The sequence below is a fragment of the Saccostrea cucullata genome, unplaced genomic scaffold (genome assembly GCF_032062105.1).
Source record: "Saccostrea cucullata isolate Sc308-1 unplaced genomic scaffold, CSIRO_AGI_Scuc_v1 ctg1378, whole genome shotgun sequence".
Classification (NCBI taxonomy): domain Eukaryota; kingdom Metazoa; phylum Mollusca; class Bivalvia; order Ostreida; family Ostreidae; genus Saccostrea; species Saccostrea cuccullata.
In genome coordinates, this window is record NW_026922879.1 from 12,380 (window position 1) to 29,163 (window position 16,784).

Consider the following 16,784-nt stretch of genomic DNA (forward strand, 5'->3'; position numbering starts at 1 on the left):
AATTAGGCCACATGCAGTTTGTAATGTGCCCAAATTCATACGCGCATGCGACCATTATCATCCGCCGGCAGAAGGACCACACCACCTCACATTAATTTTAGTTGTTGCCAGCTCACTAAGTAACCATGGATGAAGAATATGATGTGATCGTTCTTGGAACTGGACTAAAGGTGAATTTCAGTATTACAAATGTAGAAACTGTTAAGTTACCAGTCCTTAAATTCAACCAAAGGGAATAATTAGTGTGTTATGACATTTTTTTTTATAGTAAATTCACGAGACAGATTAGCCACTTTAGAGGAAATGATATTTGAGGTATAATCCGGTACCTGACAAGGAAGTTGTTAAAAATATGTGGAGATCTGAACAAGATATCAAACATTAACACAATTAGACAAAGGCAGGCGAGGGTGGTGAATCTAACAAAACGCCCCTTTATCTGTTGATGTGTATTGATCTCGAAGTCATGTATGAATAATATTATGAAACATGACTACATATTTTGACATGGGTCTTTTAATTATTCTGTAAAGTACCTCATTTACAAGCAATACGTATAAGCAGTAAGAGACATAATGTAGACATTAAGAAAAAATAATAACACAAGTTTGAAGTATATAGATATCAGATATAAATACGTGATATATATAGTATTTTATTCATAACCCATGATAAGGGTTTCATGAAGAAATGATCAGGATTTTCGAAACTCTTTGTGCTTTTCACAGAGTTATGACTTTAATAAATGTTTTGCACTTTTTGATATAATTTGTTTGGAAGTTTTACATGCCAAAAAAATATTTCCCAGGCATCGGACCCTGTGCCCTTTTTTTTGAAATCCCTTATACATGTTATAAATCTCAAACAATTAAGTGAAAGACTTATTTTTCGAAAGAGCTGGTTCTAATGATTTTTTGAAAATTACCCTGAATGTTTATTTTTTAAGCATGTTAAGATCTCAAGATTTCCTGTTTTGTGTTCTGATTCAAATGATGAATCAATTTTATTGAATCAGTTCTGTTGCACATAATATTTATGAGAATGCTTGCTTTATCATAATTATAGAAAATTTTATTTCTAAATTAGGCATACATTAGATTATTTACTTTTTCTAAAATTCATTCTGAAGTAAGGCAAACTTCTAAACCCCTTTTAATTTTCTTGACATATCTTGAAGGTACTTGGACACAGATTTGAAGTCAATATTTTCTCTATAATATTACGACTTATATATTTTAATAGCATTTCACACAAAAATTAATTAAAAATCTTAATTTCATTTAAAAGTTATTAAAACTTCAAATTTTTTGGCGAGTTTGATTGACACATCCTTGCACTTTCACAAATTTTAACCTTATTCTTAATCCTTAGGAAAAGTGGCAATCTTGTTGTGTATTAATGAGAAATATGAAAACTTTTATCCAGAAAAATAATTTTATACAGAGTAGAAATATTAGAAAGCAACACTCCTTCACAAGTATCGTCATGCCCATCTAAGAGTTGCGTACAGAGTTTAGCAAATCGAGCACACTCGTGTTATGTACACAGTTTTTGTGAACAGGACACGAGTTCTGTTATTGTTTATGTTTACAATTCACCGGGTGCGTTCAATCGTCACAGTCTGCTTACAACAACTGCACGGACTGACAATATATTGTGTGTTTATTTTGCCTTCGAACATGTCTACTCTGAATTTTCTGGATTATAGTATTAATATTTTTTATTTATACAAAACGAGATTGCCACTTTTCCTTAAGATTAAGAATAAAATTAATAATTATGTGAAAGTGCAAGGATGTGTCAATCAAACCAACCAAAAGATTTTAAATTTTAATATCTTTTATATAAAATAAGATTTTTAATTAATTTTTATGTGAAATGCTATTAAAATATATAAGCCGTAATATTATAGAGAAAATAATAACTTCAAATCTGTGTCCAAGTACCTTTAATACAGATTGATATTTGTTTTTATGTTTTTCATTTTTTAGAACTTGCATGAACATAAGCAGTTAGCTCTTCTATCCAGTATTGTTGTGCTGTATTAATAATTAATATCTAATATCAGAACTCGGTCTCTTTTATGCCTAAGTGCAAATCCATTCAAATTGAATACATTATAATTATAATTGTTCAGTTCATATTTTAAGTAAATATCTCAGGAAGAAGGTATAGTAATCTACTTCCTACATTTTTATGGTTTATTTTTTATCCTTAAAAGATGGTAATTATGGATGTAGGTTTAAACTGATTAAAATTGGGATCTTGAAAAGAAACTCTTTTAAAATGTCTTATCTTAAATCAGGTGATCATGTACATTTCACCCATGGTTAAGTAAAGCTGAGAAATAAGGAAGACTTTGGCAGCATGTTTAAATGTCTATGATCTGTGTTAACTTTCTTCCTCTCATCTTTAAAAGTTTATTTTTAAAAAAAGTGCAATTGAAAAATAAGCATACAAGTTCCTGTATAAACATTTAATACAAAGATTTCCTGTAACATTTCATAGCCCTGAAATGAAATGTACCTTGCACTGTCAACAGTATCTGATAGACAAGTTGTTGACCTTTGATTTTAATTAAATTGATTTATCATGTTTATTTCCAGGAGTGTATTTTGAGTGGTATGATGTCAGTGAGTGGTAAAAAAGTACTGCATATAGACAGGAACAAGTATTACGGAGGAGACATCGCATCTATTACTCCGCTGGAAGATGTAAGTCATTATATAAAGTTCAACATGATAAAATATCACCCCGCTGGAAGATGTAAGTCACCGTATAAACATGATAAAATATTACCCCGCTGGAAGACGTAAGTCACCATATAAACATGATAAAATATCACCCCGCTGGAAGACGTAAATCATCATATAAACATGATAAAATATCACCCCGCTGGAAGACGTAAATCATCATATAATTTAAACATGATAAAATAGAAAGACAAATCCATGAAACCTGGGGCCTGTTTTACAAAAGATCTTCTTTCGACTAAGACCAAAATCTTCACTTAATCGTAAAATTTAGAAAAAATGATCCAGTTTGAAATTGCCAGAATAAAAAGTATCTTTCTACATATCTTTTAAAAAAGATGAAAAACATTTTCTATTTATTGTAATTAATAAAGTTATAAGCAGAATTAAATTTTGGTATTTGTCGTAAGTTCTTTAATTTGTAAAACGAATCCCTGATCTGCTTTGAAATTGTTGGTTTTTCATTTCCATTTCATGCCTGTTTTATAGATGTTCCAAATGTATGGAATGAAGATGCCAGAAGACAGGTTTGGAAGAGGCAGAGACTGGAATGTGGACCTGATTCCAAAGTTCCTCATGGCTAATGGTTAGTTATCTATGTTACCTCTAATTCTCTTTTGTATTATTCAATAAATGTACATCCGAATATGTAATGCTAAGCATGCTAAAATTAGTCAGAATTGCTTGACACACATTTAAGCACGTTTAGTGTGTATTTTAGAATTTGCATTTATAGTCATATTAAATGTAAACTTTAATTTATAAGTTGAAAAACAGAGAAGTTATTTTAAAATTCTACTTTCAATCACCAACAAAAAAATTTAAAACAAGCATGATGTTTTTTTCTTACTCTAATTTTTTTTTCTGTTTTGGAACTCTAAGAAATTCTAAGGATTCTTTCCATGAATTCTAATGAAGGAAAAAATTATATCATAAAAATATCTTACAAAAAAAGGACTGCACTACTGATATTAACATGGGAACTATGTCTTTTATTTCAGGTCAGCTGGTTAAGTTGCTGATTTACACTGGTGTAACCCGTTACCTAGAGTTCAAGTGTTTGGAGGGTAGTTATGTCTGTAAGGGAGGCAAGGTGTATAAAATGCCTGCCGACGAGAAGGAAGCCCTCACTACAAGTAGGTGTTTACATTATATATATGAAAAGGGACAAAATTGATGGCTGAACACTGGTTGTTTAAAAATTTGAACAGTCTTGCATAAAATTTTCCATTATAATCTCAATTAAAAGGTTCAAATATGGCAGATGGTCCTTTTAGATCAGTATCCATGACCAGAGGCAAATTTTAGACACTAATGGAGGAAGCATTTATTCATATTTCATCTAATTTGAGAATTAAATTTGTCTTCGATATTATATAAAAAAAAAAAAGAATCGAATAGTTTTCAAGGAAATATATGTCCGTCTAAAACTAAAGTATTATATTATACACCATGTAAATGTAGTTTCATGATTGAATGGAAATCATCTGATCTATTACAAACGATAAGATGCAGAAAGTCATTACTGCCTAATTTCAAGCTCAGTGATAATAAAGGGGAAATGTAGAGTCAGCATTTGTACAAAGCAGTTCCTTACTTGATTTCATTTGTTGGAATATAATTAAAATTTGTAGACTTAGAACACCATCATACATTTCAGATTTGATGGGCATTTTTGAAAAGAGGCGCTTCAGGAAACTGATGATCTTCATCATGGAATTTAATCTGGAGGACCCTAAGACCTGGCACGGAATCGACCCCAAACAGAGCACGGCTGAGGACCTGTACAACAAGTTTGGGGTGGACAAGAATACAATCGACGTAACAGGGCACGCCCTGGCTCTCCATCGTAATGATGCGTAAGTGACTTTGTGGGGTTTTATGTGTCCAGCCTGAGTTAAATAGATCCTTGTACATGTTGTATGCTCCTAAGTTCTTAAAGTCATTGTACAAATTTAAATCAGATTTTTTGTTAGGCTCCAAAAGTCTTATGGAAGCTAAATAAAGTATAGCGATTGGAGAGCATAGTTTCAATATTAATCAGATTTGTTATATGTCTTTTTTATGCCAGTTATTGTTAAATGTTCTGACTCGTGCTTTTTTGTTGTTGCAGTTATCTTAAGGAGCCCTGTTTAGATTTTATTCAGAGAGTTAAGTTGTATCAGGACTCTATACAGAGGTATGGAAAGTCCCCCTTCCTGTACCCCCTGTATGGACTAGGAGAGCTCCCACAGGGCTTTGCCAGGTAGGACACTACAACGAAGATAACTTTAGAAAGTGGTATAAAGATGATAAAGCTTTAGTTGCAGTTATCATAAAGTTTAACCATTGAAAAAATGATGAAAAAGTAATGGTGTAAAAAAAAATTCATAGTATGGTGATCGCTAATACATGCATATGGCAGTGATTTACCTTTATTTTATGAGATTTATCCAGTGTTTTCCCTTTATTTCAAAGTAAAGGGTTAGAGATCAGTTGTAACAGGCTAGGGTCTGAGGTTTATGAACAGAATCTCTGTGGACCTTCCAACAAAATTTTTATTTCAAACATGTCAAAGCAGCATTTTTGTCAATTGAAGCATTTAATTTTGCTGGTAGCCACTTCTTAGGGAAAACACTGTTTGGTAGTTCTAGATATTGATATGTGATAAATGTTATTAAGAGGATTTAAGGACGCGATTGCACGGCGTCACGTGATCACGTCATATGGTGAGTAAAAAAAGAATGTTTGCTGTAACTATTTCCAGAATAAGGAGCGTCATATGTTTGCGCTTGACAAAAGGGGTTTATTTTTCTAAAGTAGAGAAAGTATAAGATATTAAAGATTTTAACGATGCACTGAGAGTGTTGGTGAGCGTTGATCATATTTTTTATCTACGTGCACGTTTTACGATTTGACACGTCTATCTCTTGTATATCTCTGAACATTGAAATCTATTTCATTAGAAATAAATTTGATTTATATCTTGAGGTTTATATCTTCATTTTAAAATTAGAATTTTACTTAAGATTGTTGCTTATCAAAGGATCTACATGATTGTATAGATAATTTCCCATGAGAGATTCAGACGGCGTGATTTACTAGATACATGTATAAATATTGAGGAACGAAGGCGATTTTGATAAACGTGTTACGGCGAAGACCACTTATGCTCAGAAGACATATATTTTAAAAAAAAATATCGCAGAGGATTTTGTTTTCTCCTATAAGATCTTTAGCATTTTCAGCAGCAGGGCTCCCACTGGACCGAAAATATTTTTCGCCACTTTTCGCGACACAATCTTTAAGGAAAGGCATACGTACATCTGATTTCTCGACAATGCAATGCACTTTTTTTTATTCATTTTTTTTAATTATGTTTATCTGATACAGACATTGTTTTAAAATTGTAATGTTTAAACCTTATGGTAGTATTCATTTAAAAAAAGAAAAAAATAATAATGGTGGAATTACACAATTAATTTGATATTGTATTGATATCAGCCAACTCTTGACAGAAAATGTCCTCTTGTTTACATTTTTTTTTCGCCTGGGAAAGGGGGGGGGGCTACAGACCTAGTAAAAATATGACATTTTTTAAAAATAGAAATTTTCATCATTTCATTAATTAAATTGTGAAGAGAAGTAAATTAAAAAGTAATGAAAATTAGGTTTGAAACTTGACTTTATTTTAACAACTTGGGGACTCCAGGGTTTAATATGCAAGCTCATGTTATTGTAAATAATTCAGTGTAATTTACTAACTAAAGTTAATTCTGTTTCCAAACCAATTTCTGTTTAACTCTTTGTCAGTTAACGGTATATTAATGTACACATTTTTCAATTTTAAGTAGGTAAAATTTGAAGCCATTCTTTACAATTTTCGTCATGTTTCCCTACTTTCGGTTTAAAAAAAACGATCTACATAGATCCAGGTTTTGTTGATAAAAATCTTTTATTTATTAACTTCATCTCCCATTAACACTTTATCTCCCCCTCCTTGTTTAATCCAAATTATATCATTTCAAGCAATTTTGTATCCCTTTATTGCCCCAGGCTAGTTACCCAGCCAGCATTGTTCGTTCAAGCGAGACGTGATTGCCTACATGTAGGTTTCAGTTTTCACACCTCTGCTGCATTAATTAAGTAAACAAAGGGACTTATCTGTGTACATTGAATAAACAAAGGAGCTAACCGGGACTACACAAATTTTTTACATGGTACATCTAAAAAAATAATTTTCGCCACTTATGAATTTCTTTTCGCCACTTTTGAAAAAAATTCGCAATTGGCGACAATGGCGAATCACAGCTCGAGCCCTGTTCAGCAGTAACATCGACCGCGTAAACATTCAATCATCGTCGCACATATATTGTAAACGATTGTTGTAAAATGTTTTATGCGTTGTATTGAAACACAACACACTTCTTCTGAAAGAATACCAGGGAAAATATGAACATAAATAAATAAAAGAAACATGTGAACTCATTATGCTTATGGGAATACATTTGAAAAATGTTTTTTTTTTAATCACATGGGCATGAACATAGATGTTTCACTCCAGCATATATCATAAAGCGACGGAAAGTTATTTCAATCAATGATTAATTTTTAATCAAAACAGTAGATCTATAGTTTTGACGTCAATTGTATCATTATGACGTCACAATGGAGATAGCGCTCATCCATGTACAGGAGAAAACGAAGTGTACTTACTTGAAAAGAATCGGAAGGAAAACCATTTGTAAATGTGAATATTTAGAATAATCAAAATTACTATAATTTGGCCAATAAGATTATTTATGGATGAAAACATTTATTTAAAAAAAATATATATAATGTAGTTACAAGTTTTAGAAAATAACCTCTATTCATTCAATGTGTTTAAATGTCTTGATGATAAAGCATTAGTTGCAGTTGATGATAAAGATGATAAAGCTTTAGTTGCAGTTATCATAAAGTTTAACCATTGAAAAAATGATGAAAAAGTAATGGTGTAAAAAAAAATTCATAGTATGGTGATCGCTAATACATGCATATGGCAGTGATTTACCTTTATTTTATGAGATTTATCCAGTGTTTTCCCTTTATTTCAAAGTAAAGGGTTAGAGATCAGTTGTAACAGGCTAGGGTCTGAGGTTTATGAACAGAATCTCTGTGGACCTTCCAACAAAATTTTTATTTCAAACATGTCAAAGCAGCATTTTTGTCAATTGAAGCATTTAATTTTGCTGGTAGCCACTTCTTAGGGAAAACACTGTTTGGTAGTTCTAGATATTGATATGTGATAAATGTTATTAAGAGGATTTAAGGACGCGATTGCACGGCGTCACGTGATCACGTCATATGGTGAGTAAAAAAAGAATGTTTGCTGTAACTATTTCCAGAATAAGGAGCGTCATATGTTTGCGCTTGACAAAAGGGGTTTATTTTTCTAAAGTAGAGAAAGTATAAGATATTAAAGATTTTAACGATGCACTGAGAGTGTTGGTGAGCGTTGATCATATTTTTTATCTACGTGCACGTTTTACGATTTGACACGTCTATCTCTTGTATATCTCTGAACATTGAAATCTATTTCATTAGAAATAAATTTGATTTATATCTTGAGGTTTATATCTTCATTTTAAAATTAGAATTTTACTTAAGATTGTTGCTTATCAAAGGATCTACATGATTGTATAGATAATTTCCCATGAGAGATTCAGACGGCGTGATTTACTAGATACATGTATAAATATTGAGGAACGAAGGCGATTTTGATAAACGTGTTACGGCGAAGACCACTTATGCTCAGAAGACATATATTTTAAAAAAAAATATCGCAGAGGATTTTGTTTTCTCCTATAAGATCTTTAGCATTTTCAGCAGTAACATCGACCGCGTAAACATTCAATCATCGTCGCACATATATTGTAAACGATTGTTGTAAAATGTTTTATGCGTTGTATTGAAACACAACACACTTCTTCTGAAAGAATACCAGGGAAAATATGAACATAAATAAATAAAAGAAACATGTGAACTCATTATGCTTATGGGAATACATTTGAAAAATGTTTTTTTTTTAATCACATGGGCATGAACATAGATGTTTCACTCCAGCATATATCATAAAGCGACGGAAAGTTATTTCAATCAATGATTAATTTTTAATCAAAACAGTAGATCTATAGTTTTGACGTCAATTGTATCATTATGACGTCACAATGGAGATAGCGCTCATCCATGTACAGGAGAAAACGAAGTGTACTTACTTGAAAAGAATCGGAAGGAAAACCATTTGTAAATGTGAATATTTAGAATAATCAAAATTACTATAATTTGGCCAATAAGATTATTTATGGATGAAAACATTTATTTAAAAAAAATATATATAATGTAGTTACAAGTTTTAGAAAATAACCTCTATTCATTCAATGTGTTTAAATGTCTTACCCCCCCCCCCCCCCCCCCCCCCCCCCCCCCCCCCCCCCCCGAAAGAAGAAACATCGCTGAGTGTTCAAAGCATGAAGAATAAGACCTTTGAGGACTGTGCACTGGTTTATAATATATTATTTATTTATACTGATATAGTAACAAAATGAATGTTTTGGAGATGAAAAACTGAGTTTGAAAAAAAGTAGAAGTTATTTTCGTGACCACTGTCGGTGATAAGTAAGTCATTGTGCTTCACATATAAAATGAGCATCAGCTGCCAGATTTTCAGAGAAAAAGTATTTATTTATCTATACATATGGCCTTTATTGTCTTTAAACAGATTATGCATATTTAAGGTCCAACAACAAACCATCATATGAAAATCTGTGAAATCTTTTAATATTCTAGGAAGGGGGGGGGGGGGGGTACTGAAATGCGTGTACCCTAAAAATAAATCTGATTACCTTACTTCATATTTTAACCATAAGCCACTTATAATGACTAGTACAGCATATATTAGTTTTGGGAAAATTTATTGGGTAATTTTTTGTCTAGGCGTTAAAAACTGCTATTGGGGTGAAAATATTACTGCAAATTTACAATTAATACTTCCCCAAAAAACAGTGGCATTATAACATTTAACAATAGTTTCCGAAACAATTTTTATTTTCAATAAATATAAAGCATATTATTAAATATCTGCAAGAAAATATTTAATTTGCTTCAATTTTGTTGCATGTATGACATTATAAAACATTCACCTCATAAATATCAAAAGATTAAAAAATGGTGGTTACCATGGCAACCATAACTTCCTTATAAGCCTGATGACCATGCTTGATACTTCGATAAAATGGTATCATTGACATTAGGAACGTTATATGTAAAAATGAGAAAAATTCATTGGGCGGAATTTTTTCAAGGACCCGTGCAATCCTTTCCTTAAAAAGAGCTTTAATCAAAAACTAAATCAAAAAAAAAAAATCCAAATTTCATACAAAACTTAATTTTATCTCCAGGCTAAGTGCAATATACGGAGGAACTTACATGCTGGATCGCCCCGATGCCACGGTGGTCTACGAGGACGGTAAAGCTGTCGGTGTGATGGCCGCTGGCGAGACTGCCAAGTGCAAAAAGGTCATTTGTGATCCATCTTATGCAAAAGACAAATGTAAACATGCGGGTCAGGTATGATTCTTTGTTTATTTTAATATTTTTTAAAGAATTATCTTTTATAAAAGAATGTATGAAAAAAACTCTATCTGTTTAGTGTTTTTAACAGGAAAGGTAGTTTTTTGTAATATTTTATGTAGATATCTTGAAACCCTTCTGCATTAGAAAAAGGACATATGTAAAGAAGTTTGTTTAATTATGGAATTATGTCATTTATTTTTCCTTAAGAAAAAAGAGACAATTTTATAAATAACCATGTTTCCCTCTGCAGACTAAGAACTGTAATGTAAAGGAATTTTTCTGGTTTTATTACAGGTAGTGAGAGCAATATGTATACTGAATCACCCTGTACCAAGTACAAATGACATGAAATCCGCTCAGATCATTATCCCCCAGCACCAAGTTAACAGGCATTGGGGTAGGTTTCTCTCAGTATCTCACTCAGATCAAAATATCCCAAACATTGGGGTAGGATTATATCTCATTATCTCACTCAGATCATTATCCCCCAGCACCAAGTCAACAGACTTTGGGGTAGGTTTATCTCAGTTTCTCAACAGACACTGGGAAGATTTATCTCAGTATCTCACTCACATATCTTTGCATTTCAGAATTGTTTGATTTTATGATGACTTGGCAGTTTGTTGTTCAATTAGTACATGTAAAAGAGACTAACATCAAGTTATGTATTATTGCATTGGTTAACAATATCAGGTTGAGATTTATCTTTGAATTTCATAAAATTTCAGACATCTACATTGGTGTGATATCACATGAACACATGGTGGCCGCCAAGGGTTTCTGGATAGCTAGTGTCAGTACTACCGTGGAAACGGAAAATCCAGAGGCGGAGCTTCAGCCAGGGCTAGACTTACTGGGACCAATCGAACAAAAGTAGGTGTGGTCTTAAGATAGTGGGAGGAGCAAAGATCAGTGACATTGTTAGCTTTAGAATTGTGAAAGATATTTTTTAGCCCTGGATTCGTGATAGTGCAAGGGTATCTTGTGTTGTTCACACTAGGGGACCTTCAGGTGGCCATTGATCATTCTGACAGACCTGAGCTCAATTACTTTAGAAGCTAATGTTGCTCTCTTATTTTCAAGTCTATTAAGATATGTTACTAAATTTAAAAAAAAACTGATAACTATGATGCTTCAAAGATAACTTGTGAGTTACAAAAAAAAAGATGTTTGTTTTTTCTAACAAAACCTACTGAAAAACTTAATGATGTTGTTATTTTTTTTCCAGATTTGTGTCCGTTCATGATATAATGGAACCTGTAGATGATGGAAAGGACTCTGAGGTAATAATTTATGATTAGGATTATTGGACATGTTTTATTTTGTAGATCAGAGAGTGCGCTCATATAATTTTTCTTCACTGAAAGTACTCAATTATACCTGTTTACCTAAAAATTCAAGAACATTGCAATTTCATAAAGCCAGTTCTCCAAGACCTGAACTTTTGGAAGATTTTTTTAAAATAGGATATGAAAGCACCAAGTCTCTAATTTATTTTAATGCTTCAAATAGAAAATCAAGTGTTGATCAATTAATTGGTATATCTACAGGGCCATTTTATGCATAAAGTGAACCGACTTATTTCAAAAGTGTTTTTAGATGTTAAATAGGGAATTTTGAAAAGAGCAATACATAAAAATCATTGTTAAAAATTGTAAAGGGGAAAAATCTCCAGTCCTCATTGGCACTAACTATTGTTTAGAAAACAAGTGTTTAAACTAGTGAGGTGATCATTTAATATTTCCTGTTGCTGAACATTAGTTTATTTCTTTTAATTGTTTTAGATTTTCATCACAAAGTCCTATGATGCCACATCCCATTTCGAAACAACATGTAAGGATGTATTGGAAACCTACAAAAGGGCAACTGGTGAAGAATTCGATTTCTCCAAGATCAAGATCCCAGAAGAAGAGGAGAATAATTAGTGCTTTTATTAATTTGGCATGGTGCCAAACTGGTATATGTGTTCGTTTTGAATGGACATGTGGCAGTGTACTTTTTTCCTTGTCTTCTCTGGTATAATATTATGGACAAAGGCATTGATATTTGCATACATTAAAACGTTATGAGCACCCTACATTTAATACCATTCCAAGTTTATGAGAAGAAGAAAGACCATTTTTTTATTGGCTGGTATCAGAGGTCACAAAGTGTCAACTCTTCCAAACATCATGAATATTTATGAGAAGGAATTGGGTGTCCTTTGCATTTGTGCAATTTAATAATTGATAAAAAGCTTTCTTGTCAACACTTATATAAAATATTAAGTTGCTTGCTTGATTATCTGAATTATTTTTATGACTATGAAAAGAAAGGAATAGGGAGATATTTTAAGTAGAATGCATATTTTTACTTTCCAATGCTTTTAAGATAAATAGTTCAATGCATTAGATGTGACTTTCATGTCCAAGAAGGTGATGTTTGTTTGGTGAGAGTTGTGATGTAAATATTGTAGCTATAGGCTCTATCAAATATCTACTGAAAGTATGAAAAATCTAGGGAGTATGCCATTCTCAGATGCATGCATATTCAAAGCATAAAGACATTTTCACAGTATATCTTATAAATGCTATTACAGTGTAATAGGAAGAAATTGTACACCTTTTTCTTCACTAAAAATTTAATATTGTTTTGCTAAAGCTTTTGACAATTTAAAGAGATTAATAAGTCAGTCTGTGCTTAATGCAAAAATAATAACATTTTGAGAAAATCATGTTTTGAGAGTAATCAATCGTAACAAAAAAGTCTGTCTTGTATAATGAAATCATGTGTATGAGCTTTATATATGAGATTTATTATTAAGTGTAATACATGTATGTGATATTTATTTATGGTTAACAACACTGTGACATTTCCTCATTTCATTGCTTGTCAAACCTCTTTTAAAAGTATTAATTGCTATTAGAGAAGAAAAAATATATGTAGGTTAAAAAAAAAGTTTTTTGTTATAAAAGATAAAGTATACATTGGTATAATGTAACCTAGTCATTATATTGAGTATGTCACAGGTTTATTAAAACAACTTTTTCTGAGACACGATTATCAAATATGAATAAATCAGTAACCATTGCCTGTGGTTTTCTTATTTATTATGTCATTTTTTAAAAATATTGCCTGTACTGGATTCCTAAATTTCATAAAAAATTAAAAATCCATACAGAAGTACAGTAAAAAATTGGCCTGGTTTGTAACACTGTTTTTTTTATGAATATAGATGAAAGGAATGGGCATGTTTTAGTTCAATGCAGGGATATGCATGTCCAAGTCCAAGGAATCTGCTTTATATGGCTATTGCTATTATTTCAAACAGTTTCTTACAGTCAAGAATTGTCCAATCCCATGAATGAATGATCATGGAAAACATGGCGGTTTATTACTCCTTTATATTTTATCACGGACATACAGTTCAGGTCAAATTAAACAATATATCTTCTGTATTTTAAACTTAAATGACCTTAAACACAAATATGCGAGGAAGCTTGGTGCCTAATGTTTTGGACGAAAAAGAAATTCGTTTTCACTGGTATATGGGCGAGAAATGTATGCATACATTGCCCCCCTTTTATTCTTTTATTAAACAGTGGAGAAAACTAGAATTCTACTCATAGTACAACTATTTGTATATACGTAATTCTGAGCATAGAAATAATTGACAGCAATGAAGGATTTGCATTTAATCTTTGACTCAATTTAGCCTTCCCCCCTGAGGCCTCTTGAGTGGGAGGTGGGGGGGGGGGGCTAAACTCATAAAAATGAATGCAATGTTTTGAAAATCTTCTCCTTACCTCCAGGATATTAATGGCGTGATTGTAATACTAGTTACACACTGACTCCTCTAAATGTTACAACATTTTTAAATCTTGCTCGGGTTGAATTAAATCTTTTAAAATCGCCTTCTGTGCTTCTTTATGTTTATAAACTAAGGATATGAATATCAATAGCAAAAGTTTCTATTCTAAAATTTTTGAAATTCATGGCCCGTGGGTGATGGGTTCTTGCGTTTGGATTGGGTTCTATCACTCAAAAAATGCATTGCTTCTTTGATAATCCCCTCTGTTCCTGGAAATTTAGACTTCAAATTAAGTGTACGGTAACTACGGTTATGATGATTGGTGAGCAAGTCTGCTTCTTTCAAAGTTTTGAAATCCATGTTCGTTTCTCTGTGTCTCTTGAGATATAGGCTATACAGTTGAACCATGCACATTCTTTTTAGCGGAATTGTGGAAGAGCTGAAGATGTTTTCAGAAAATTAGTCATAGACTTTGGTAACAATGTTGTGTACATATCATTTTATTTCATATTTCAGAAAATATATGATTTTTTATATATTTTTTGAAAAGGAGTTAAATTCATTTATACTCTTTATGTATATTGTTTGATGAATTTCCTATCATTTGAGATTCTTGATCACTAGTGACAGTACGTTTGTATGAAACCTTTTATATACGATAATATATGCTTGCGATCTTTATGATCATAATTATTCATATACCAGGTACTATTATAGAATTATTTTTACATCCACTGAATTTTTTCTCCTTTATTTCTTAAGAAACCATTTACGTTTATCAGTTCATGAACAACACTAAGCATGTCACCTGTACAGATTTCTTGATCAGTGGCTGTTCCATCAATACAACATACTAAGACGTACATATCAATAATACAATTATTAATCTTTTTAATTCTACTTTGAATGATTTTTTTAAACTGATATCAATGTAAACAATGTCATTTTGTGGTTGTTAGTACGGGAATGAACGTCGCAGCTATTGGAGAAAAAATGAACATAACTCGCTTACTTTAAGTGGAACTAGACTAATGTAGAACAGTCTTAATATATCAAACCATACGTGCTTCCATAGTTTCTTTTATTTTAATTGTTCCCTTCCGGCTTTTAATCTGCACAAAAAGGTTTTATTGTTTTTAACTATTTGCATATTTCGCTTTGCTTCAGTCCAATTTTATACTGGCTTCTAAGAGATAGACGAAGGTGAAGCATTAACTGACATCTATTGCAATGGAGAATCTCCTCCGACATTTACACGAGAAACGTTGAGTCAAACTCAAGAACATTTGCATATGCATTATTTTCAATAAAAGAAAAAGCAACTCTTCTAGGCAAGAGATCTATAAACATTATTTCAATGCAAAATCAGTGACTTGATGTTCAAGTTCAAGTTCATTTATTTCACTCACACCAACATCAGTGGTACATGAGGTACAATATATAAGTTAGTCGTCATAATTGTAAGAGAAATGATAAATATAATTATGATACAATAGCATAAATGAGAGGCATAACATATGTGCAAAGTATACATGTAGCAATAAACATACACTGAAAAAAGAATTAAAAAAAAAGAAAAGAACAGAGGGTATGGTAACATTTAAATTATGGAGGACAGACGGTGTCGTTTATTTTAGATATAGATATACAAAGGTTTTTTTTAAAGATTTTAAATTTGTCGTTGACATAATTTCAAAAAACTTAAATGTATTTGGCGTTTTACAATATCTGGATTGTAAAAGATTCTTTCTGATACTATTCAGTGTTTTACATTTAAAATGAAATGAAATTCGTCTGCTATTTGCCCTTTATTATACAATTTACAAACTCTTGAATCATCTAATGGAATATTTGACCATCTACCAGTTTCATTTGGGAGGTGGTGGTTTGAGGTTCTAAATTTTATTAATATTTTTTGGAGTTTACTAGGTAAAATACTTAGATATTTTTCACATCCAAAATCATTCTTAAAATTTTTGTAAATTTGACCTTTTGATGAATTATTAATATCACTATGCCATTTTTGAATAAACTGATCTCTTAATCTTTGCTTCACTGCTGCAAGCACCCAATTTCTGTGAATGGAACTTTGTTCATACCAAATGTTAGAGAACCCACAAGAGGTTAAAATTTTATAAATGAAATCTACCCATGGGTTTTTTGGACCTCCTTGAAAATATTGAGAACATAGATATTTATACAAAACACGATTTTACTTGTAAATTCCAAGAAACACGTTTCCCATGTCATACTCTGAGGATAAAGGGGAAAGCAAGAGGATAACATTTGATAATCATAATCAAAAGTCATTAAAGTTAATAGGAGGTTGTTGAAAGATTTTGCAATTTTATCTGTAGTTATAAAAATGATTTTCATGAGAATTTAATTGTACGTTCCTTTAGCTTATGAATAATTATGCTATCAATATATAGATATTGGTCGAATTTCCCCTGAAACAAAGAATTCAAAGACGGTTTCTATCCAAACAATCAAACGTATTATCCTATATTTGTTTGTTAGGAAGCTCAGATACATGTATATTCTTTCCCAGCATGATGCACAGCAATTTTAATTTCAATAATTTCTCGGAAATTCTCACTAAATCCTAAAATGAAAACGATTCATTCATAGTAAGAGCGACAAACAAT

At 31.6% G+C, this 16,784-nt stretch overlaps 1 protein-coding gene across 1 annotated transcript; it reads left to right on the plus strand.

The window, feature by feature from the left end:
• Positions 1-19: 19 nt before the first annotated feature.
• Positions 20-13,415, plus strand: LOC134262670 (rab GDP dissociation inhibitor beta-like). Its single transcript, XM_062745044.1, has 11 exons — positions 20-170; positions 2,607-2,714; positions 3,243-3,339; positions 3,755-3,889; positions 4,414-4,612; positions 4,867-4,998; positions 10,172-10,340; positions 10,641-10,743; positions 11,075-11,219; positions 11,575-11,629; positions 12,131-13,415. The coding sequence occupies exons 1-11, from the start codon at positions 126-128 to the stop codon at positions 12,269-12,271; spliced, it is 1,329 nt and encodes a 442-aa protein (XP_062601028.1). The 5' UTR covers positions 20-125; the 3' UTR covers positions 12,272-13,415.
• Positions 13,416-16,784: the final 3,369 nt, after the last annotated feature.

Excerpts from the sequence above, each read along its gene's own strand:
- LOC134262670 (XM_062745044.1), top strand. The coding sequence starts at position 126 with ATGGATGAAGAATATGATGTGATCGTTCTTGGAACTGGACTAAAG. Across the intron at positions 4,613-4,866 it reads GCTCTCCATCGTAATGATGC|TTATCTTAAGGAGCCCTGTT; the intron begins GTAAGTGACTTT and ends TTGTTGTTGCAG. Across the intron at positions 4,999-10,171 it reads CTCCCACAGGGCTTTGCCAG|GCTAAGTGCAATATACGGAG; the intron begins GTAGGACACTAC and ends TTTTATCTCCAG.